Source organism: Astyanax mexicanus, chromosome 18 (assembly GCF_023375975.1).
Source record: "Astyanax mexicanus isolate ESR-SI-001 chromosome 18, AstMex3_surface, whole genome shotgun sequence".
Lineage (NCBI taxonomy): Eukaryota > Metazoa > Chordata > Actinopteri > Characiformes > Acestrorhamphidae > Astyanax > Astyanax mexicanus.
The window spans coordinates 15,295,177-15,318,159 of NC_064425.1; the positions used below are offsets into that span (position 1 = coordinate 15,295,177).

Genomic DNA, 22,983 nt, shown 5'->3' on the forward strand with positions numbered 1-22,983 from the left:
TTTTTTGTGCACATATGAAAATTGCTTGTAAGATGCCAGTGTGTTGTTGTGCAACAGTGGTAAAATAATAAACACTGCACCAATTATGGATCACTGGCCTAAGGCTGTACATTGTGAAACCCTAGCAGCAAATAAGAAGCTCGGGACAATAATAAGACGTGCTATTAGGATTGCACATGGACCATAGCGCATATGCTTTGCACAATCTCTCAGCTGTTGTTCTGATTTCAGTCCTGCTGCACTTCTGTAGAAGTTCAGTGAGAAATTTAACAGAGCTGCGACTTGAGCGAGTTTCAGTGTAGTATGAGATGTGTTGGAACAGGTGATGCTTGAAGGTAAATTTATGACCTTTGTGGTCTCTCTGAGGCGAAAAACAGACCATATACCATTACACAAGCTCTCATTTCACTTTGCTTAAAGCTACTCTGGCAGAGCTTGGCATGCATGGAAGCATCAGGGTCATAAAGCAACTTAAAGCACCTCTGAAAGTTTAAGCGTCATTTAGTGAACTGAGTCTGCATCACGGAGTCTTCTAATTATACGTTACTGTCTTATACTGACGTGTAAAGAAGGTTTTATTAGTGAAAGCTGTAAGTCTTTGGACTGCCTGCATGTCAGCTGTGTGTTCACAGTGCACGCTCGCTCCAAATCAAGTAAAATTGCATGGAATTCCCTCTGCCACCACTAATCTTCCAGTTACCCTCTTTGACAGCATTTTACAGTTACATAAAAAAACAAGGCTACAATTACATCTCATTTCAGCATTCCTGTCGAGATATTCTTTCAGCAGAATATTTTAAATTATATGTATTTTAAGCACCTATATGTATGTATATGCACACACATCCAACTCATTCTGAATGTGTTTTTATAGACGTAGACAACAATAACACATTTACAGCTCTGTCTATAAATGTCACTCATGGAAAGGCTCAGACCTTCTACGAAAAAGGGGATAATTTGCTATAGTCTTTATAGCTGAAATGCAAGCCATCAGAAGACAAGACTCAACACTAAACACATTCTTTATGTGCTCTATTTGTTATATATGTGCATCATATTCTATATCTCCAAACGAGCATCCTTACATTTTAAAAAGTCAATCTAATTTTAATAAGCCAATCTAAAAAAAATGATCCTAACTATTCCAAATTATTTTGGAGCATCCAGTCGGTCCATTCATTGTAGGACTGTGACAGGTTGTAAGAAAAATGTTATACTCCTGTTATTTCACCTTATAAAATTATAATAATTATTATATTATTCATCTTAACAGGCAGCACTGCAGACATGGCAAAAAAAGAACACCCCCACATGAAAGAAAACTGTATTAAATACTGTACAACAATGACTTTAAAGTAACTCATCATTGTAATTATGTGTTTATTCAGAGTAAAAAAAAAACACTTTCCTTATATATTGAAAGTATTAGTGTTCCTATGTGGGAAGAGGAAAAAATATTATAATTATAAATTACAATCACTGGTCACCTGAATTACCTGATGCTGCTAATGGTACAAGAACTACTGCAAACATGAAGATATAAAAACAGCAAGCTCAGTCTTTATCTGCTCAATTACACACTGTTAATGATAAAGGAAATAAATGAGAGCACAGCCAAATCTCCACCAAAATCAAAAGATTCATCTACAGTGAAATGTGAGTGCACCACAATGCATGTTTAAAATATTAATCACACATTTTCACCAACATATTTTTATTTACACTGTCACTTTAAACAACTATGCTGCAGGCACACACAGCTCTGGGAAAAAAAATAAGAGACCACTTAATAATGATGAGTTTTTTTTATTATTTTACCAAACTGAAAACCTCTGGAATAAAATGAAGAGGAAGATGAATGATCACAAGCCATAAAACCAAACTGAACTGCTTGAATTCTTGCACCAGGAGTGGCATAAAGTTATAAAAAGCAGTGTGTAAGACTGGTGGAGAAGAACATGCTAAGATGCAGAAAAACAGGGTTATTCCACCAAATATTGATTTTTAAACTCTTAAAACTTTATGAAAATGAACTTGTTTTCTTTGCATTATTTGAAAGCTGACCTGAAAAGCGTTTTTGTTAATTGAGCCATTTCTCATTTTCTGGAAATAAATGCTGTAAATGACAATATTTTTATTTGGAATTTGGGAGAAATGTTGTCAGTACTTTGTAGAATGAAACAACAATGTTTATTACATTCAAACATAAACCTATAAATAGCAAAATCAGAGAAACTGATTCAGAAACTGAAGTGGTCTCTTATTTTTTTCCAGAGCTGTATAAAGTTGTGTGCATGTTATATGGGTATTGAATTAAATTGTTGTTGCTCTAAGCTATGTTTGTTTTTTTTGCAAATGGTTGGTGTGGCCAAAGGTTTTCATTCTAACCAGGCAATGGAATCAGGTGTGCTCATCACTTTGGCCTAGATTCCACTGCAGGAACACACTACATTTCTTTCTTATTTAGTTTGGCTGAGGACATAAAAGATTGAAAGTCAGGTAAGGTGTTCTATTGCAGTGTGTTGGTTAATTGCTGAGGAACGTGCTGGTGATGTGTTTAATATGATACATCTCCACAGGATCTTTCTTTCCTTCTGTGACCTGAGCGAACCCCTCCCAATGCATGAGGTTTTCCCAGCTTTGGCACGGACTGAGTCATAACAGCATGTTAAAAGCCATTCCCAGCTACCTAGTAGATCTTCTGCCCCAAGTCTTCTGCAGCCAGCCCGTCTCAAAGCCTCTCTGTCTCAGAGTCTGAAGATGGGGATTTGGTTTGGCTTAGCTTGCGCATTTGCTCTGTTTGTTCTTCAATGTCTTGCCGCGCCTCTTCTGCAGTTAAAGGGAAGTAGCGTAGCGGCACGTGAGGACGGAAAAACCCACGATGACCTGATTCTTGCGGCCGTAAGTGATTTCTTTCTTGTTCTCTTCTTACCAGTTACAATTACTGATACCACTGTGTTTGCTTTATAGAGCACATCATGGAAAAGTTTTTGTGGGAATGGTATTTGTGGGAATGTGGTCACTCCCATTTTTGTGTGCTTGTTTTTTTGTAAGGTACATACCGTACATACCGTATATTGGCCTTCAAATATTATTCTTTTGTCACTTTACCTTTTTTGTCCTTTATTTTGTTTGATATTAAAACTTTTTACTGACAAATTTGTCCTTTGAATTTCAGCTTACATAAGCCTTTGATACAGCTTTAGATAAATAGCTAGACATTTTGTATTGGTACAATTAAAAATGGGCTACCATTTACTTTTAAAAGAAGTTACTGGAATCAAGTACAACATTATATGTGTGAATGTTATGATGATTATACTAGTAAATCTCAAAAAATAGGAATGTCATTGAAAAGTTTCTTTTTATTCAGTAATTCAGTTCAGTTTCAAAATGTGAAACTCATATATTAAATAGATGTATTAAACACAGTGTGATCTATTTTAAGCGTTTATTTTATTTATTATATTGTTGACGATGTATGTATGGCTTACAGCCAATGAAAACCCAAAAATCAGTGTCTCAGAAAAAATGAATATTACGTAAGATCAATTGGTACTTTTGGCAGTGTGGGCAATGTGCCAAGTCCTGCTGGAAAATGAAATCTGCATCAGAATCCACAAAAGTTGTCAACAGAGGGAAGCATGAAGTGCTGTAAAATCTTCTGATAGACACTGCACTGACTTTGAACTTAATATCATATAACACAGTGGATCAACACCAGCAGATGACATGTCTCTCCAAACCATCACTGATCATCAGTAAATTTTGCATTTCATTTGGAAATCAAGGGAGCAGAGTCTAAAGGACGAGTGGAGAGACACACAGTCCAAACTGCCTGAGGTCTAGTGTGAAGTTTCAACAATCAGTAATAGTTTGGAGAGCTCCTCAGAACATTACTCAAGCACTGAGTGAATAGTAGTCAGTGATCTCTCACCAAGAGGAACACCGCCCAAAAGTTGTCTCTGAGAGCCATCTACACCTGTGAACATTTACATATATGTCTGAAAAATAACTGTATGAGTATTGCAGGGTTTCTGGGGTGATTTTTTTGTCCAAAAAAAAGTATTAACCATGAAAACTGACCAAGTCTTGAGTTCTGTATTGACCCTCGAGAACTGTTCTGAATGAATTGAGCAGATATTATACTAGCATTCACTGTGATGATGAATTTTTCTCCCGTTCTAGAAATACCTGCAACGCTTCTACACTTTTCATCCGGACCCAACCACCCGTAAAAAAAGAAGTCTTCCTTCATTTTCCTCCAAAGTAAAGGACATGCAGAGCTTTTTCGGGCTCAATCAAACCGGCATCCTAGACCATGACACGCTGGCTGTAATGAAGACTCCCAGATGTGGCGTCCCTGACATTGAGGATTATGTTCACCACCGAGGCAACAGGTGGAGAAAAACTATAATCACTTACAGGTAAAGTAGCATATGAGCCCCAAGCTGTGGTTACAGGCCGAGTCCAGTATCAGATTCATGTTAATTATGACTTTTATTGACATTTCAGTGTTGGGCGGTATACCAGTGACTTACCCCTGGCTATGGTTGACTCCTTGATTGCTTCTGCTCTGGATGTTTGGGCGAAGGCCAGCCCTTTACGGTTCTTCAGGTCATATTCCCAGCATGCAGATATCATGGTGGAGTTTGCCACCAAGAGTAAGTAGGCAATGGGTGAGAGACGCATCCCACTAGGGATTTGTGTGATAAATGATGTGCACAGAAGTAATTGGATACCTGCCCATTCATTGTTTAGTCCAAAATCAAGGGTATAAAACACTTTACCCTTCTCTTGCTGTTTAGGACAGGTTTTCCACTATTTTGAAGCATTGCTATTTTGTTTTTGTTTATGTCCCCAAATCATGGCATGTTCTCCTCCACCAGTCTTAAACACTGCTTTTGGATAATTTTATGCCTTTACTCCTGGTGCAAAAATTCAAGCAGTTCAGCTTGGTTTGATGGCTTGTGATCATCCATCTTCCTCTTGATTATATTCCAAAGTTTTTTTTAATTAGGTAAAATCAAAGAAACTCATCATTTTTAATTAGTCTGTTATTTTTGTACAGAGCTGTATAGTGTATTAAGAAACAAGCTCTATGTATTATTGGATGGCTGTGGTAAAAGAGGATGAACACTCATGCTGTGTTGTTTTCTTCTTCAGCTTTCCAGGAGATTAAATATGAGTTGTAAATATGACTTGTACAATCCTGCATGTTGAGTAACCTTTGTGTTGTTCTCTTTTTGTATCGCACCAATCATAACACCCTAGACCACGGCGACTCCTTCCCCTTTGATGGACCTAGAGGCACACTGGCCCATGCTTTTGACCCAGGAGAGGGCATTGGAGGAGATGTTCATTTTGATGATGATGAACAGTGGACAGCAAGTTCTACTGGTAGGTCAGCGAGCTGAGTTTAAAAAGTGTATGTTAATAAATTTACTTGATTTCTACATTATAAATTACATAACATTGGCATATCTTGTCAAGAAAATAGAAAAAATATGTGGGAATTAGGTGCTCATTTGAACTAAATGTTATTAAAAATCTTAATTATAAGTGTAATAGAAAATATTTTACAAATTTGAAGTAAATCTGCAAACTGTCCAAATATTATTAATACAATTAGAGCGTTCCTGAACTGTCTTGAAAGTTAAAATTAATATTTTCCTGAATACACATCACGTATATTTGTCCTTCAAACCTTTTGTTTCATTTGGTTGTCTAGTTTTTAATGTCTATTTTTAATCATGCTGAATTTGGGTTGATTCCTGTTACTGATCAAAAACTATTAAGGGGAGTAGAGAGAAAACAGGCAGCTTTTCAAAATAAGTAAGAAAGTATTCAGAATGTAAATAACTAAGTTTACTGCAGAGAAAATTGGATTTGTATCATCTACACTTGTGGTACTTATATGGGCCAAGACCTGTTGAGGGTTTAACATTATTTACTGTATTTCTGTTGTGGCTGTTTGGCAATGTAACAATTTATCAGCTAGAGATTTAAGAGAAACGGTAAATACGTTTCTAGGGAAAACCCTTAGTGAAGTTTGATCATACAGCTCAATTTATTTAATCACACAGACAAAAGGTTTCTATAAAAGTCCTCTGAATTAATTTCTGGAAAGCTACAGGTTTATAGGCTGAATTGCATGACATTGTTGCATCATCTTCTATAAAGATGCAAACAAAATCAGTGCTTAACAGATATCAAAGCTTTCTTTCCTTTTTCTAGTTTTCATGGGTCACCATGCTTTATTATCAAACCTATGTCCACCATAGTCCAGTACATTTAAGCTATGTGTGTAAACAGAAATGATGCTATGTGTCTGTGTGCCCTTTCGGACTCTCTTCTCAACATTCCCACTTTGAAATGTTTAGACTGCCAGCAAATCGGATTAGTTTCTCAAATCAGATCTGTGCTCACACAGTCATTTTCAAGTGATCAGACTGGATTTGCGTGTCTGGACATCACAAAGGTCTCAGCATGGTTTCTTTGGTAATCACAACCTTGGGCGCTCTTTTTGGATCCCTGTGTCACAACCTGATTTGAATAGAACACTCGATTCGGACTATGCATATGAGGAATGTATGCCAATTATGCTTCTGCTTTGCAGCTGCAGCCCAATTTAAACAGCACGCTACTGCCTGATTTAGACAGCGCATGAATGTTCCAAAGGGTCTACTACTTTGTGCACAGCATTGTTTATAATTCACAAAGCTGGAATTCTTTGCCTGCTGCATTCTTACACAGTCTCTTTTGCCCACAGTAGATGCAAATTCAGCCTTCAAAATAATTCTGCAAAGTGCTATAGAACTTAAATAGCTTCTTTTAAATGTGAAGACATTGACTGGCCTACAATATTAAACAAAACTTTCAAAATGTTGGCATTTTATCTGTAAGTTGCAGTTTTTATTTTTCACAAAACGCATGTCTAAGTTGTATTTAATGAAGTAGCTGTTTGTTGCATTGGGAGTATGGAAAAAAAGACAATGAAATCTGATTTGAGTGTCCAGAACGAGACATATCTTAAAAATTGATTGCAATCGCGCTTTTTAAATGGACTCCAAATTTAGTTTGGATCCAAAACTGTTTTGTGGAATAATCAACCTGGATATGATCTATATACCCCAAATCTAAACTAATCTTAGTCTGAACATAGCCAATGTCATTTATACACACTGTCCTTAAAGAAGAAATCCACTGAAATGGACTTGGGGTGTAGTGAAACGTGAAAATGAGTATGCACTTTCCGAAATACATTTATCGTTTAGCTGATGCTCCCAACAGGCTAACAATGCTAGCAATAGGGGCATAGCATTGCAATATATTCCCCTATTCTACCTATTTGTTCAGGCTTATTGCCTGAAGGTACGGTGTGTTTTAATAATCTACCTGTGCACATTTTTAAGTTCTCAGTGCTTCGTTTTAAATGTCAGGCTCTTCAGAATTCTACCAATGAAGTGTGGAGCTACTTTAAGCTTGTTTATGGTGTAAAAATAGCAATTTCTTTGCATAAGCAACACTATGCTCCTATCTCTACAATTGTAAGCTAGAATGTTTGGAGCATCGGCAAAAGGCGCTGTATTTTGTAATGCTGGGGGTGAATGGAGGTGTGCTATTCTACTAAAGTTTATACTCTTTATTATGTTTCATTACTACACCCCAAGTCCATTTCACACCGCATTTCTCCTTTAAGATCGTCTAGATGCTGTTTAAAAAGCAGACATTTGGGTGCCGAGTGGTCCAGCGGTCTAAAGCACTGCCACTATGAGCGGGAGGTCACAGGTTCGAACCTCAGCTCATGCAGCTTTGCCATCAAGCTGCCGGCTTTAGATGGAGCAAAATTGGCGCTGCTCCCTCTGGGTGGGTAGATGGCGATCTCTCCCCACATCACTCCTATGGTGAAGTCTGCAGCACAGGGCGTCTGTGAGCTGATGTATAGGAACCGAGTCGCTGTGCTTTCCTCCAAGCACGTTGGCTGTTCGGCAATGCTGCAGCAGCAGCAGCTCGAAAAGAAGCGGTGGCTGACTTCACATGTATCGGAGGAGGCATGTGTCAGTCTTCACCCTCCTGGTGTGTTGGGGCATCAGTAGTGATAGGGGGAGTCCTAATGAGTGGGTTGGGTAATTGGCCGTGTAAATTGGGGAGACAATGGGAAAAATTATTTTAAAAAATAATAATAAATAATGAACTTTATAATATTATTAATTGCATTACCCTGCTTTGTTGTCACTACAAATTGTATATCTGGTGGCTATTTACTAAAATAAATACCCCATAAAATAAAAGGACTAATTATTATATTGTTGAATAAATATTGAAAAGAAAGCCTAGACAATGGTTTACTAAGTAATCACTAATCAGTCAGGCTTTTATTTCTTTGCTTTGAATCATATAATTTATTGTTCAGTAATTAGCATGAATTATTCAAGTCACTATTATGGAATTACTCTGAAATTAATACAAGTATTTTATCAGTCGGATCTTTAGAGTTTCAACCAAACACGAATAAATAATAATGCTATGTAATGCTAAGTAAATAAGTGGTTTCATTTACTGTATCTCCTTCACTGCAGGGTTTAACCTGTATCTAGTTGCAGCACATGAGTTTGGGCATGCTTTGGGTTTGAGGCACTCTCAAAACCCAGAATCCCTCATGTATCCCGCTTACAAAATCCGAAAGCCTCACAATCTGCTTTCCAGTGAAGATATCAGAAACATCAACGCACTGTATGGTAATGATTCATTCACTTTTCTCTAACACCACACTGGTAAATATGAATATCAGTACCAGTATTTTGTTTTTATAGTAAAATATCAAATAAGTAATGCTCTTTATTCTTCACAGGACCAAGCATTCAAAGGCATTTTTACCCAAGGCTGAGTTGGAACTTTCCCTTTAACCCTTGGTACACTGGCTCCTATTTCCCAATGGGATTAAAGGATAAATGCAATCCTGACCTATCTTTTGATTCTGTTACTACTTTAGGAGAGGCTATTTTCTTTTTCAAAGGAAGGTGAGATAATACTCACAACTGTGCTTGCTATGGGTGGCAGTGCAATGTAGTAACTTGATACACTCATTGACAAAAAAACACACCCCAGATTGTTGCAAAACTCGGCATGCAGTTATGCCTCAGATAGATATGTAAGGGATTACATGTGTGGTCTGATCACAGAAATGATTCCCACACTGCCCTATATAAAGGTTCTCAGGAGCTACTTTTGGGTAGTGTACCTCTAGGTGAGAGATTGTTGACAGCTAGGCATGCCTTTATAGCATTATCTGGACAGGATTAATTTCTCAGGGGGACACCTGTGAAAAATATTTCACACTTCTACTCAGTGATAAAACTCTTGCATCCAGACTGCAATAAAAAAAAAAAACAGGAGAACCAGTGAGTTTTTGGCTTTCTCGGTCACATGACATCGCGTTCAGTAGCTCCTCCATTTCCACTTGCTGTTGTGTTTACGTGGATCTCCATGGAAACAAGCACCTATAGTGTAATTACACTGCGTGGCAGGGGACAAATAGCTATTTTATTAAACTTGAGGTGACGAAACTCAGAGATGTGCATCCGGATAGGACTAAAATTACAGGATGACCACGGAATTCAGTGAAACACAGTAGGTACTTCAGCCTGTCATTTTCATAGAGAACGTCTGAGGAAAACACGTACACGGTCAGTCTGGACAGGAATGAATTCACAGAGGACCCCCTGTAAAAGAAAAAAATACCCCTAATTCCATCCGGAAATCAGCATTGCACTGGGAGAAAGAGTCTGGTACTTTCAATTAACTGACATGGTCTAGACTGACCGTTATTCAGCTACTCCTTCTTTGTGCTGTTGTTTGCAGCCGTTTTATGAACAAAAAATCTAGAATACTATTGACAGGAACTGTACAACCCCTGTCTCACCATTGGGTAAGAGGTTTAATCCTGCCTTTGGAGGTGAAGTGACATACTGCCCAAGCTGCTGGTGTGATGATCTAGGCAGCCATTGCATATAACAGTCAGTCACCCCTAGTAGTGATACAAGGTACACTAACAGCTAATGGCAATATATGCAGGACATCTTACAGTCACACGTGTTCCCTTTAATGGCATTTTTCATCAGGATATTGCTCACCCAGACACAGCAAAGATTTCCCAGCAATGTCTCAACATATTGCAACAGTTCCTTGGCCAGTTGGCCAGATTAGTTGGAAATTGAGCCTTTATGAGACTAGCTGAGATGCTAAGTTTTGGTAGCCTATGAGGGTACAGGGTCTACAGGATCTACAATTGTACAGTTTACCCCAATAAACCCATCCTTTCACATATTGTAATTTCTTACATATCTCACCATTATTTTAACAAACATAGAGTTTCATTCCATTCAGCTACTCCTTCTCGGTGCATTATTATTTTTGGTCAGTGAGTGTATTTTGGGTAAAAAAATAAAGGCTTGATTGATGTTGATGTTATTGTTTAATTTTTAATATTTAAAATATTACAATTGCTGATGATAATTTGGATGCCCCTCCAGGGATTCCCACACCAAGTCATTAATGTATACAGTTTTATGTTGCCTATAAAAATGTATAACCCTTATTTTGTACATTTAGGTATTTATGGATCAGGCACAATAACAAAAATGACATAAAGGAGGGTCCCATCAACAACTTCATGCCAAACATCAATTCAAAGATTGACGCTGCATATTGGGTCCCACAACGTTCAGCAGCCTACCTGTTTAGCGGTAAACCCCCAGATTAATGCTTTAATGCATATAAGGCATTCTCTGTTGTATATCTGTAAATGAATTGGCATGTCATCTATCTCTGATTGATTCTAATCTATACAGGGTCCAGATACTGGACAGTCAAAGGGTCTCAGGTGAAAGGCAGAGATAAAAACATCAGCAGCCTTGGATTCCCGGCCTGGGTGAAGCAAATTGATGCTGCGGTGCATATTCACAAAACTGTGCACACCTTATTCTTCACTCAGCACCTCTACTGGAGGTAACCTCAGGGCCTTTTCAAATCACAGTCGTATCATTTTCAAAGGTCAAGATATCATATTCATTCTGAGTCGGTATTACCCCAGATACAACGAAAATCAAAAGACCATGGAGGATTCTTACCCACGTAATATCTCAGAGGATTTCCCAGGCATTACCAAGCCCATGAACGCAGCTGTTCACAGAAATGGTAAGTGTACTGAAGGGACAGTGGTTGTATTTCATATGTATGTAATTTATGGTCTTACATATATATTAATTGTGTGTATTCTGCAGTTGACTTGTTCTGAAAACAATGTTTAATTGTTGTTTTTTTTTATTTCACATAGTTTTTGATAATACATACTTTTCTTGTGTTTTCAGGATTTCTTCATTTCTTCCTTGGAACAGAGGTCTACAAATATGACATTAAACTTAAGAAGGTTGTTGGAATTAGCAAGGCCTATTCTTGGCTTGGATGTTAATACTTAATTAAATTAAATAATTTGGGCAGAATAAATTGGAAATTAAATGATCATCACAGCAACTTATTGATCTACTCATGCTTTAGTAGAGCTCAGTAACACTGAGATAAATAACTGATCAGCACAGTGATTTATCAGTCTACTCATGCTTTAGTAGAGTTCAGTAACACTGAGATAAATAACTGATCAGCACAGTGATTTATCAGTTTACTCATGCTTTAGTAGAGCTCAGTAACACTGAGATAAATAACTGATCAGCACAGTGATTTATCAGTTTACTCATGCTTTAGTAGAGTTCAGTAACACTGAGATAAATAACTGATCAGCACAGTGATTTATCAGTCTACTCATGCTTTAGTAGAGCTCAGTAACACTGAGATAAATAACTGATCAGCACAGTGATTTATCAGTTTACTCATGCTTTAGTAGAGTTCAGTAACACTGAGATTCTAAATAACTGATCAGCACAGTGATTTATCAGTCTACTCATGCTTTAGTAGCGTTCAGTAACACTGAGATTCTAAATAACTGATCAGCACAGTGATTTATCAGTTTACTCATGCTTTAGTAGAGTTCAGTAACACTGAGATAAATAACTGATCAGCACAGTGATTTATCATTATTCATGCTTTAGTAGAGTTCAGTAACACTGAGATTCTAAATAACTGATCAGCACAGTGATTTATCAGTCTACTCATGCTTTAATAGAGCTCAGTAACACTGAGATAAATAACTGATCAGCACAATGATTTATCAGTTTACTCATGCTTTAGTAGAGTTCAGTAACACTGAGATTCTAAATAACTGATCAGCACAGTGATTTATCAGTCTACTCATGCTTTAATAGAGCTCAGTAACACTGACATAAATAACTGATCAGCACAGTGATTTATCAGTTTACTCATGCTTTAGTAGAGTTCAGTAACACTGAGATTCTAAATAACTGATCAGCACAGTGATTTATCAGTCTACTCATGCTTTAATAGAGCTCAGTAACACTGAGATAAATAACTGATCAGCACAGTGATTTATCAGTCTACTCATGCTTTAGAAGAGTTCAGTAACACTGAGATTCTAAATAACTGATCAGCACAGTGATTTATCAGTCTACTCATGCTTTAGTAGAGGTCAGTAACACTGACATAAATAACTGAACATCATATGGATTCATCAATCTACTTAACAGGACTGTCAAAGACTGCAATCTGTTCTTGCTGCACGTTGTGAACTCATTGAAATTGTCAATAAAAAGACATTACCAGTGTTTCTGTCTAGAAACTGTGTTTCTTTAAACACAAATATATTCTAGGGTTTGATCCTAAAACATGCAGAGTAACTGTATTTAGTGTACTGAATTTTCAAAACCTACCATGAACTAAATACAGATATTGCTTGGTAAAGTTTCCAAATACAATATTCTTTTACAGTAAAGCCCTACACATAAAGTTCTAAATTTAGCATTTTTTCAAATTCTTTGATCATCGAGTGATTTTCATGTATCCACCAAGTTTTTAGCACATGAAGCAAATAGAGTTCTAAAGTGAGGTGCTTAGGTCAGTAACACACTAAAATATCAATTCGAACATTAAATAAAGCATAGGACTTACTTTAACTAAGTTACTCTGCTACTGTGTGTATCATAAATAAATTATAAATAAACTGCAACTTGTTTGATTAAAACACAATGAGAGTATTTTTAAAAATGTCTGTCTCATCAATGTGTTACATGTTATGGTAAACTTTATAATTGAATATTGCATGTTTAGTTTCAATAAGAATATAAATACTTATAAATGGTAGAATATGTAATACTGTAATACAGAATACACTACATTACTACAAGTATCCTCTTGCCTGCATTGCTTTTGGTTTAGATGGAGCTGCTCAGCCATGGAAACCCCATCCCTGACCGTTTCTCAGCTAATCTCAAGATCACATGAAGTTTGGAGGTCTGTAGTGATTGATTCTGCAGAAAATTGGCAACCTCTGTGCACTATGCTCCTTAGCATCTAAACCTAGCACACTAAAGGCAACCCATGAATTAATTAGCAAGCTCTATGTTTGCTGATTCAGGTGTGTAACAGCAGAGAAAACACAAGAATGTGCAGAGCAAGGATTTCCCAGAACTTGGGGAACCACTTGAATATAATTTGAATAGATTGCATTGAAACCAAAAAGAAGGCTAACTGATGTGTGTTTACTTTTAAACCTGTAAACATGGTTTACCATATTGCATAAAAAATATATATTGATAATATTTTTAATAGTATAAGGTGTGAATCCAATGTACTTAAGAATATACCAATATACTAACATATTGTATGTCTGCCTGTTGGTCTATAGCAGTTTAGCCCCACCTGTTAATGCTAATCAACAACATTTTGGCCACAACTGCCAGGAAAATCGTTCAGGATGCAAAGGAAAACCCCAAAAATAACATAAGCTGAAATACAGGACTCTCAAGATTCACAATAAGGAGGTACTTGAAGAAAAATGGGCTACATGGTTGAGTCTCCAGAAGAAAGTCATTACTGCACAAATGCCACAAAGCATCTCACCTACAGTACGCCAAACAGCACAGAGACAAGCCTCAAAGCGTCTGGAACAAGGCAATTTTGAGTGATGAGACCAAATTGAACTTTTTGGCCACAACCATAAACATTACATTAGGATACGTGTCAACAAAGCCTATAATGAATGGAACACCATTCCTACTCTAAAGCACAGAGGTGGTTTGCTGATGTTTTGGGGATGTGTGAGCTACAAAGGCACAGCAAACCTGGTCAAAGTTGAAGGAAAGATGAATGCAGCATGTTGTCAGCAAATACTGGAGGCAAATTTGCACTCATGAGCCCGGAAGCTGCAAATGGGGCGTATTTGGATGTTCCAACATGACAACGATGCAAAACACGTTGTCGTTGGCTACAGTTTTTATTGCAGTATATTGTTATCGTTGCGATTCATTGCTATCATCACTGACTTAGCGTGTAAAGCTGCTGTTGTGCCGAATTCAGCACCCCCTCTTGGGAGTGAGCACCCACATCTTCTTGGCTTTAACTTTTTAAATCATTTTATTTCCAATGTTTCCTGTTTTCTCCCCAATTTACACGGCCAATTACCCAACCCACTCACTAGGACTCCCCCTATCACTAGTAATGCCCCAGCACACCAGGAAGGTTAGGTCCTCCGATACATGTGAAGCCAGCCACTGCTTCTTTTCGAGCTGCTGCTGATGCAGCATTACCGAGCAGCCAGCGTGCTTGGAGGAAAGTGCAGCGACTCGGTTCCGGTACATCAGCTCACAGATGCCCTGTGCTGCAGACATCATCCAAGGAGTGATGTGTGAAGAGAGCGCCATCTACCCACCCAGAGGGAGCAGAGCCAATTTTGCTCCCTCTGAGCGCCAGCAGCTTGATTGCAAGGCTGCATGAGCTGAGGTTTGAACCTGCGACCTCCCGCTCATAGTGGCAGCGCTTTAGACCGCTGGACCACTCAGCGCCCGGCTTTAACTCTTTATAAAAAAACGTAAATACCCAAGATACTTTTCTTGGTGGGGTTGCTGAATTAGGCACCATAGTAGTGCCTAAATCTGCAGCCCCGCCATAAAAAGCACCCCCTCTCTCCAGCGCATACACATAGTCTAAAGCTAACTTTACATAGAAACACACTCCCGAGAGGGGGTGTATTTTTAATGTTGGGGGTTTTTCGGCAGGCTTTCAAAATAAAAATAAATTCTAAAACAATATTTGCGTTTTCTGCGGTATCATTTTTGACAGGGACAAATCCACATATTTCAGACATTGGATGTGAAACGTCCCACCCTTCCCCCCCGGCTCCTACGCCAATGGCTACAGCAGAATAAAGTGAAGGTTCTGGAGTGGCCATCTCAGTCTTCTGACCTTAATGTCATTGAGCCACTTTGGGAAGATCATAAGCGTGCAGTTCATGCAAGACAGCCAAAGAATTTACAGGAACTGGAGGCTTTTTGCCAAGAAGAATGGGCAGCTTTATCATCTGAGAATATAAAAAGCCTCATACACAACTACTTCAAAACTACCATACAAGCTGTCATGGTGTTAGAGTGGGAAATACACGGTATTAAAAACTGGAGTATGTAAACTTTTGATCAGGGTCATTTGAATGTTTTTGGCTTTCATTATGATTTAAATTATGATTTTGTCATTTGACAAAAAATGGCTTCACCCAACCACTAATCATCATCTTTTTGTGTTATCATTCATATTCTCTGGAAAAAGGCCAAGAAAGCAAAAATTCTGTCAGGGTATGTCAACTTTTGAGCACACCTATAAATCATAGAGTCTATATATGTCAGTAATAATAGCACAGTAAAACAAATCAGCCTGTTTAATTCCAGGCTATTAACAGAGGTTGGATAATAGTCACATAAATCTAAAAGATGACTGTCTTGGTATATAATCAAAAAAATTCTACACAGAAAGTGAAAAGAGTACAATTTAATACTGATAGTGGTCATAGATAATGTGTGCATTTTTCCTGAGGCTGCAAATTCCTCACTGATTTAAAATGCAAATGCAATTCCTCTAATCAGTACAGCCTGTTGACAGAGAGTCAAAACACAAATCACTTTAATCGCATTCTAAGCCGTAAAAACTTCTGATGAAGCAAACAAGACATGATCTCACGGGCGCTCGTGCTTTAGCTGTGTGATGACAGTAACCACTAAGCCCTGAGGGTAAATCCTGGTTTGGTGGGCTCAGGGTTCACGTGATCTAGCTGTAGGTGAGACACAGGGACTTATAAAGCCTGTACACAGTGTGAATAGAGGAGTACTGTGGTGATGTGTTACAATGGAGAGGATGTGGCCCTGGATCTTTTCACTAAGTTGGCTGCTGACTGTGGACCTTATGTGGAGCTCACCTGTCCCTCCAGAGTCCGGGCTTAGCTCAGAGGATATCCAGCATGCAGAGGTTTGTCTGGCTTGATTTCTTGTTATTTCTTTTAAATATGTTTATTTATGCTCTTGCTTTGATTTATACAAATGGAATTAAATGGATTATCTATCCACATTTCTGAGAGTCTGATCAATTATTTTTTATATAGCTTTATTGTCATCATTATAGATGACAATGAGGTATAGTTGTTATCCCAAGGGTGGTGGTATAAGTTATAATTGTTGTCACAAGACACTATTTGCATAGAATTTTAGCATAATTTACTTTTTGAGAAGTAACTCAAGCCATTATGCTAAAGAATTATGTTATTATAGCTGACACAGATGTGAAAATGCACACACAGCTTGTCTAGTACCTGTACAGGATATAAAGAATGGAATAAGACTCTCTTTAGCAGATAAACAGGAACGTATTGGCATCCTGTTAAATACCAGATTTGTGCAAGAGGGGTATAAAACCCCCCAACCCCAAGCGTTGAGCTGTGGAGCAGTGGAACTCTGTTCTCTAAAATACTTCTAGGTGAAGTTGGGGACATCTTGGCAATCAAACGCTTACAGTAATGCTCTACAATTTAGTATTAGGTCTTCCCTAGACAGTAGAGACAGTAGAGTTACTTCAACAAAAGCAGAATAAACTTTTTTTAGTACCCTTACATTAATAATAAACAATAAGGTGCCCATATCATACAGACTCATCATCCATAACATTTTACATTGAACCATTACATTTCCACTTACTAGAATCTGAATGTGAACAGTACATTTTTTGATTGGTAGGAATACCTGAAGCAGTTCTATCACTTCAGCGAGAGTCCTCGCAAGAAACGGCATTCCGCATCCATGGAGGAGAAAATTAAAGAAATGCAGAGTTTTTTTGGACTGCCAAACACTGGCCATTTGGACCCGCAGACTTTCGACATTATGAAACAGGCCAGATGTGGAGTACCTGATGTGGAGAACTACAGCCTCTACCCAGGAAAATCCAAATGGAAGAATCACACCATCACATACCGGTTTATCTCTTGTATTTCTCTTTTATTTTTTAAAGCAGTATCCCTGATCATAATTGATCTAACTGTTGAGCAGTAAAGCAAGTTAAGGATGATCTGATTCCCAAAATATTTTATTTACGTATATCTGTTTTGTATGTGTTTGGACATTGTGAAAAGATTTTTCTTTCTTGCAAAAGGCTTGGTGAGATTAAAAGTCTTGGTTGAATAACTTTAAGAGCCAAAGGACAAACCGTTTATCTTATGCCCTCTCTTAGGGCATTGTTGGTTTTGAGGTGTTTAGGGTATTTATCCTGTTGTAGACAGCATATCCTTTTCATCTTTAACTTTTCTATAGATTTCCATTCTTCCTTATACCAGGGAAACAGTCCCTGTGTTACTATTTGGAACATAGCAAGCCCAAAACATAACTCATCCACCCCCATGCTTAACAGTTGGACTTTTCTTAATAGGTCCACAGAACTTGTTTCCAAAATGAAGAAGGCTTAAAACCTTTTTTACACATAACAGTGTTGTGAGGATAGAGCCATGTTCTGATCTTTATCTTTTATAAACTTCACTTTTGTGCAGGTGTCCCTGCACAGTAGAACAGTGCACCACCACTCCTGAGTCTGCTAAATCTAGGTATTTTGCACAACAATAGTTTTGCAATCCTATTAACAGAGGGAGCCCAAGAGCAAAAAAAATACATTTTCAATTTTAGTGACAGTGTTGATTTTAAATACTTTACCTATTTACAGTAACAGAAATTGTGACCAGGGGTGTCCAAACATTTGCATGCCACTGTACAAAGTGGCTATTGTTATTCTTTACATGTTAGTGTACTGCAGTGTATCAGCAGTGTCAGGTGATTAAGATGTGGCTTCTGAATGTGTTAAACTGCAGGATTGCGAAGTACACCACAGACCTCACCAAGCAGGAGGTGGAGAACTCTTTTCACTTGGCATTTAAGTTGTGGAGTGATGTAGTTCCATTGAGGTTCGTGAGAGTGAACCACAGCAAAGCAGACATTGTCATCACCTTTACCAGAAAAGGTAGATCACTGTTCCATTTTATCCACCAGTTCATAAATATATTCTTCATTTAGCTTCCTTTATTCTCGTATATATACTGTCTGCACCAACAGGCCACAGTCTCAATAGATTATCTGTTGTCCTTTTAAAGAACACGGGGACTTCTTTGCGTTTGATGGGCCAAAGGGAGTGTTGGCTCATGCCTTTGAGCCAGGAGAGGGAATGGGAGGAGACATGCATTTTGACGATGATGAGCTTTGGACAGTGGGCAACAGGAAATCAGGTGCAGCGTGACAAATAGAAATAATATTCATTATTTCATTATTTTAAAATGTTCTGCATTGTAAATGAATACTAAAGTTATTCAAATTATGAAAAATTCTAAACTATGCTTTCAGTTAACAGCTGTGCTGAACTTCTCAAGAGTTAATTACATTAATACATTCATACATTAATGTGTTTAAGAGCATCGGTTGTAAAGTTGTGAAGTGGTAGAGTTGGTATACAGTGAATAGTTCTAGTCTATATAGTGAATATTCTAATCCATATTATGGCAAAAACTACTCGTCTAAGTAAAGAAAAAAATATTTTAGAAATTACCTTTAAGAAACATTTCAAGAAATTTGAAAGTATCTTCAAGCGCAGTCACAAAGACCATCAAAATGTTAAGATGAAACTGGCTCTCATCAGGTCTGCCCCAAAAAAGGAAGAAAAGAAAGATTTACCTCTGTTGCACAGAATAAGTTTATCATAAGTTTAACAGAGTTACCAGCCTCAGAAACAGCAAGTGAAATGTGTTTTGGGGTCAAAAGGATTATAAAAGTATTTCATAAATATATTTTATATCTATATATTTTATATATTTTTTTAAGTCTTCATGCCAATGCAGAAAATGTGTATATATTAACGAATTAAATGACCTTGACCAGAGAACATTAAATAATATATTGGGTTCATACTGTCCCCAACTAAATGCAATGTGCATTTTCCATATGCCCCAATGTTTTTTCCCATCTGGGTTGTGCAAGGCTGGACACCACACAACATTTCAGATAATATAAAAAGATAAATGTCATGGTTCAATAAGATTACATTCAAATTCATGTTTTTTAAAATCCCTAATTGTTTAATACTGTTTACAGTCGGCTACAACCTGTTCACTGTGGCTGCCCATGAGCTTGGTCATTCTTTGGGTCTGTCACATTCCAAAGACCCATCTGCTCTGATGTTCCCTAAATACACTTTCTTGAATGCTGCCACATATAAACTTCCAGAAGATGATACTTTAGGAATCCAGGCACTATATGGTGAGTATAAAAATAGAAATGGGTCATGTTTTGCTTATCTTTTTGTATTTAAAGAAAACTGTGGGGCGCTGAGTGGTCCAGCAGTGTAAAGCGCTGCCATTTATGATCGGAAAATCTCTGGTTCGAATCCTGGTCATGCAGCTTGCCACCACCTGCCAGAGCCTTAGAGAGCATACTTGGAATTGCTCTCTCTGGATGGGTAGATGGCAGTCATCACTTCTGGGGTGATGTCGATCAGCACGAGGCGCCTGTGAGCTGATGTATAGGAACTAAGTTGCTGCACTTTCCTCCGAGTGTACTGTGATGCTACTTGGCAATGCTGCATCAAAAAGAGCTCAAAAAGAGGCGCTGGCCTAGTCTTCACCCTGCCTGTTATGGTGGGACAATTGGCCTAGCAAAAATTGGGAGAAAAATGGAAGAAAATTGAAAAAAAAAAGAAAGAAAATTGTGTTCAGTATCTAATTATATGATGTTTTTTTTCTAAAAGGAAAGCGCATCCAAAATGTGCAAAATAATGACAAACCTCTGGTCTCCAAAAGGTGTGATCCCAGTATATCCTTTGACGCTGTGGCAGTGATTGGAGATGAGATACTTTTCTTTAAAAACAGGTAAAACTCAAATTCATTTATTGAAATACATTAAATTAATATATTCGTAAGCTATTTTTTGAAGCACAGACGGTTGTTATGGTCTGTAATTCATCCTATGTTTGTTCTATGTTTAGTTACGTATGGCTGAGGACAATGTGGAGATCGTATTGGAACAGGCTGAGAGAGGGTCTTATGAGTAAATTTCTCCCAAGCATCAGCTCCCCCGTGGATGCAGCCTATCATCTTCCAGCAAAGGCTGTGACTTACATCTTTACAGGTAAATGAAAATGAAAAAATGCTTTTTCTTGGTATCCATATGTGTTCTTCACTAATTTGCTGCTGCTTCAATTAAAATTGTTCTGTATGTAATGTTTGATTCTAATGTAATGTTTTTTTTGTTTTTTCAGGTCCAAAATACTGGGTCGTCCAAAAGTTAGGAGCAAAGAGTTATTATGGTTCCATCTATGATTACGGCTTTCCAGCGAGAGTAAAGAGAATCGATGCTGCCGTCCACATCAGCAAACATGGCAAAACGTTCTTCTTCACAGGAGACATGTATTACAGGTACTGTACTCATTTAATTGCAAAGATGAACCAATTTCTAGTCTGATGGTCTTTAAAGAACCATGTTTATAAATGGGACGTGCACATAAAACCCCAATACACTGTTATATTTACACCCCTTTAATTAACATACTCCCATCCCTACCAAGGCCTTATTAGCCTTAGCAACCAAAACTGGAGACAGAACAGATGTAAAATGCAATGGCCTCTTTGGTGAAATGTGACTGTTGCTTGTATTGCTTTTTATTTTCCGAGACAATCTTTAGTACAATTATTCATCATTGTCCAGAAAAGAGCAATTGGAGCTCTGAATACCAGAAATCTAAAGATGCATGTCAAGCTAAAAGCTAAAAATAATAGATACATTACCCAGATAGCACATGTACAGTATGTTGAATCAAGGTGAATTTTCCACCTGTAATGCATTGAAACAACGTTGACTTCTGACATCCGAATTGATTTTTTGTGCACATCTATTTTTAATCTAAATTATTATTTTAAGCGCTTACTTTTCTCTGGAGCTTCATATTCAATATACATATAGTACCATGTTCTTATTACAGTACTAAACAAAACACTGTGTGTGTGAGTCCATGTGATGATGCAAACCAAAGCTTAGCCTAAAAGAAAAATGGCATGATTAATTATGGCACCAAAACAGGGTTAAAAAAATGAATGAGCATTTAAAGTTCTCAATAAATGCTATGTATTGCATCTTTAATGGATTCAAATGAACTTTTTCTAAAACAAAGTTCTCAAAATTAAAAAACATTTTGGAACTTTTTATGAGGACATTCCTTCACATTCCTTTAAATGCTAGAAAATGGTTCTCTTTTAAATGTTCCTAAAATAAACTGTATACTATTTTCCATTCTATACACAACTGTATACATTGTTAGCCTCAATATTTACATTTACGGTACATTATTTTGAGCTGAGGTTTATTTATGAAGTATTCGTATTGTAAATATGCATCATATTTATAGCCTCAAAAACACTAGGAGGACTGAAACAGCGTGACCTATTGTTATCCCACTGCACTGCATTTCTCTGTACTGTAGATATGATGAATACAAAAGACGGATGGATCCTGGCTTTCCAAGAAAAATCCACATGGACTGGCCGGGCATTACAGGGAGAATAGACGCTGCTTTTGAACTGAGGGGTGGGTACAGGATTGGATTTCTATGTTTAGGGAACTTTTTCAAAGCTCTTAAAACATCTGCAGACAAATGTGACTGTGTTTTTGCTCCACAGGTGCTGTGCACTTCTTCATGGGATCAAAGGCCTCCGTCTTCGATTACAGACAGGGACGCCTCCTGTATGTTATGAAATCTAACGATTGGCTCGGCTGCTAACAACTAAAAAAAACACCGGTGATCTGTGCAAACTCAGGAGTAAGGAGGTGAAACTGGAAATATCAGGAATAACTGGGTAAAGATTCCACAATTCTTCATCCATTTATGAGGAAGGAGCTGCAATGTGAAGAACAATTCCTGGAATTTTCTTATATGATTCATTGTAGTGTCTTAAAGGATCAGGCATTATTATTCTGATGTAAAATGATACACTATAGTACAGTTCTTTTTATTAGTGTAATATAGTATTGTAGTCTTACAAAATTCAAGCAAATGTGAAATAATTATGCAATGTTTCTGTAATTATCTGCATGTATCATTTTAATATTCATTGTAGAATCAATCAATTACCTCCATAAATGATTATTTAGAACTATTATTAGAATTATGATTATAATTATATATTTTTGCATTTAATTGCACAAAACGGAAAAGCATGGTTAGTTTTTATGTTGCTTTTTTTATGTTTACATACTTACTAATGAGTGCAGAATTTAGTAAAAGATGTTTAGTGCAATGATTTATTTTGACATTAAGCTCTACTGAATTCTTGCATGTCCAATGGAAACCACCAATGAAACCACTTTTATATTGTTCAATTGAGCTGACAAAATCTTCTTCTTTTGAAGTTAAAAAATATATAACATTAATTTGTTCTGTTTCGTTCCATGTTAACATTAAATATGCAACTGATCTGTTGAGATAGATGCACAGTTTGGCACATTTCTAACC

General features: G+C 37.4%; 2 protein-coding genes across 3 annotated transcripts; both read left to right on the forward strand.

Annotated features, from left to right (window-relative positions):
- Positions 1–2,635: 2,635 nt before the first annotated feature.
- On the forward strand, positions 2,636–12,740 carry mmp20b (matrix metallopeptidase 20b (enamelysin)). Its single transcript, XM_007245902.4, has 10 exons — positions 2,636–2,904; positions 4,192–4,430; positions 4,519–4,667; positions 5,278–5,403; positions 8,586–8,744; positions 8,858–9,026; positions 10,618–10,751; positions 10,857–11,013; positions 11,099–11,202; positions 11,376–12,740. The coding sequence occupies exons 1-10, from the start codon at positions 2,764–2,766 to the stop codon at positions 11,474–11,476; spliced, it is 1,479 nt and encodes a 492-aa protein (XP_007245964.3). The 5' UTR covers positions 2,636–2,763; the 3' UTR covers positions 11,477–12,740.
- A 3,531-nt stretch (positions 12,741–16,271) lies between these two features.
- On the forward strand, positions 16,272–22,958 carry mmp20a (matrix metallopeptidase 20a (enamelysin)). 2 transcript variants are annotated; one of them, XM_007245905.4, is made up of 10 exons: positions 16,272–16,425; positions 17,187–17,422; positions 18,305–18,453; positions 18,584–18,715; positions 19,575–19,739; positions 20,227–20,347; positions 20,464–20,606; positions 20,737–20,893; positions 21,955–22,058; positions 22,151–22,958. In XM_007245905.4, the coding sequence occupies exons 1-10, from the start codon at positions 16,306–16,308 to the stop codon at positions 22,249–22,251; spliced, it is 1,428 nt and encodes a 475-aa protein (XP_007245967.4). In that variant the 5' UTR covers positions 16,272–16,305; the 3' UTR covers positions 22,252–22,958. The 2 variants fall into 2 exon arrangements, with proteins under 2 accessions (XP_007245967.4, XP_022526353.2); XM_022670632.2 differs by having other exon boundaries at positions 21,955–22,958.
- Positions 22,959–22,983: the final 25 nt, after the last annotated feature.

Bases quoted from the DNA above. Each gene is read 5' to 3' on its own strand.
- mmp20b (XM_007245902.4), top strand. From the start codon at position 2,764: ATGGGGATTTGGTTTGGCTTAGCTTGCGCATTTGCTCTGTTTGTTCTT. The intron at 5,404-8,585 runs GTAGGTCAGCGA...CCTTCACTGCAG, and splicing joins GTGGACAGCAAGTTCTACTG to GGTTTAACCTGTATCTAGTT. The intron at 9,027-10,617 runs GTGAGATAATAC...TTGTACATTTAG, and splicing joins ATTTTCTTTTTCAAAGGAAG to GTATTTATGGATCAGGCACA.
- mmp20a (XM_022670632.2), top strand. From the start codon at position 16,306: ATGGAGAGGATGTGGCCCTGGATCTTTTCACTAAGTTGGCTGCTGACT. The intron at 18,716-19,574 runs GTGCAGCGTGAC...TACTGTTTACAG, and splicing joins AGTGGGCAACAGGAAATCAG to TCGGCTACAACCTGTTCACT. The intron at 20,607-20,736 runs GTAAATGAAAAT...TTGTTTTTTCAG, and splicing joins TGTGACTTACATCTTTACAG to GTCCAAAATACTGGGTCGTC.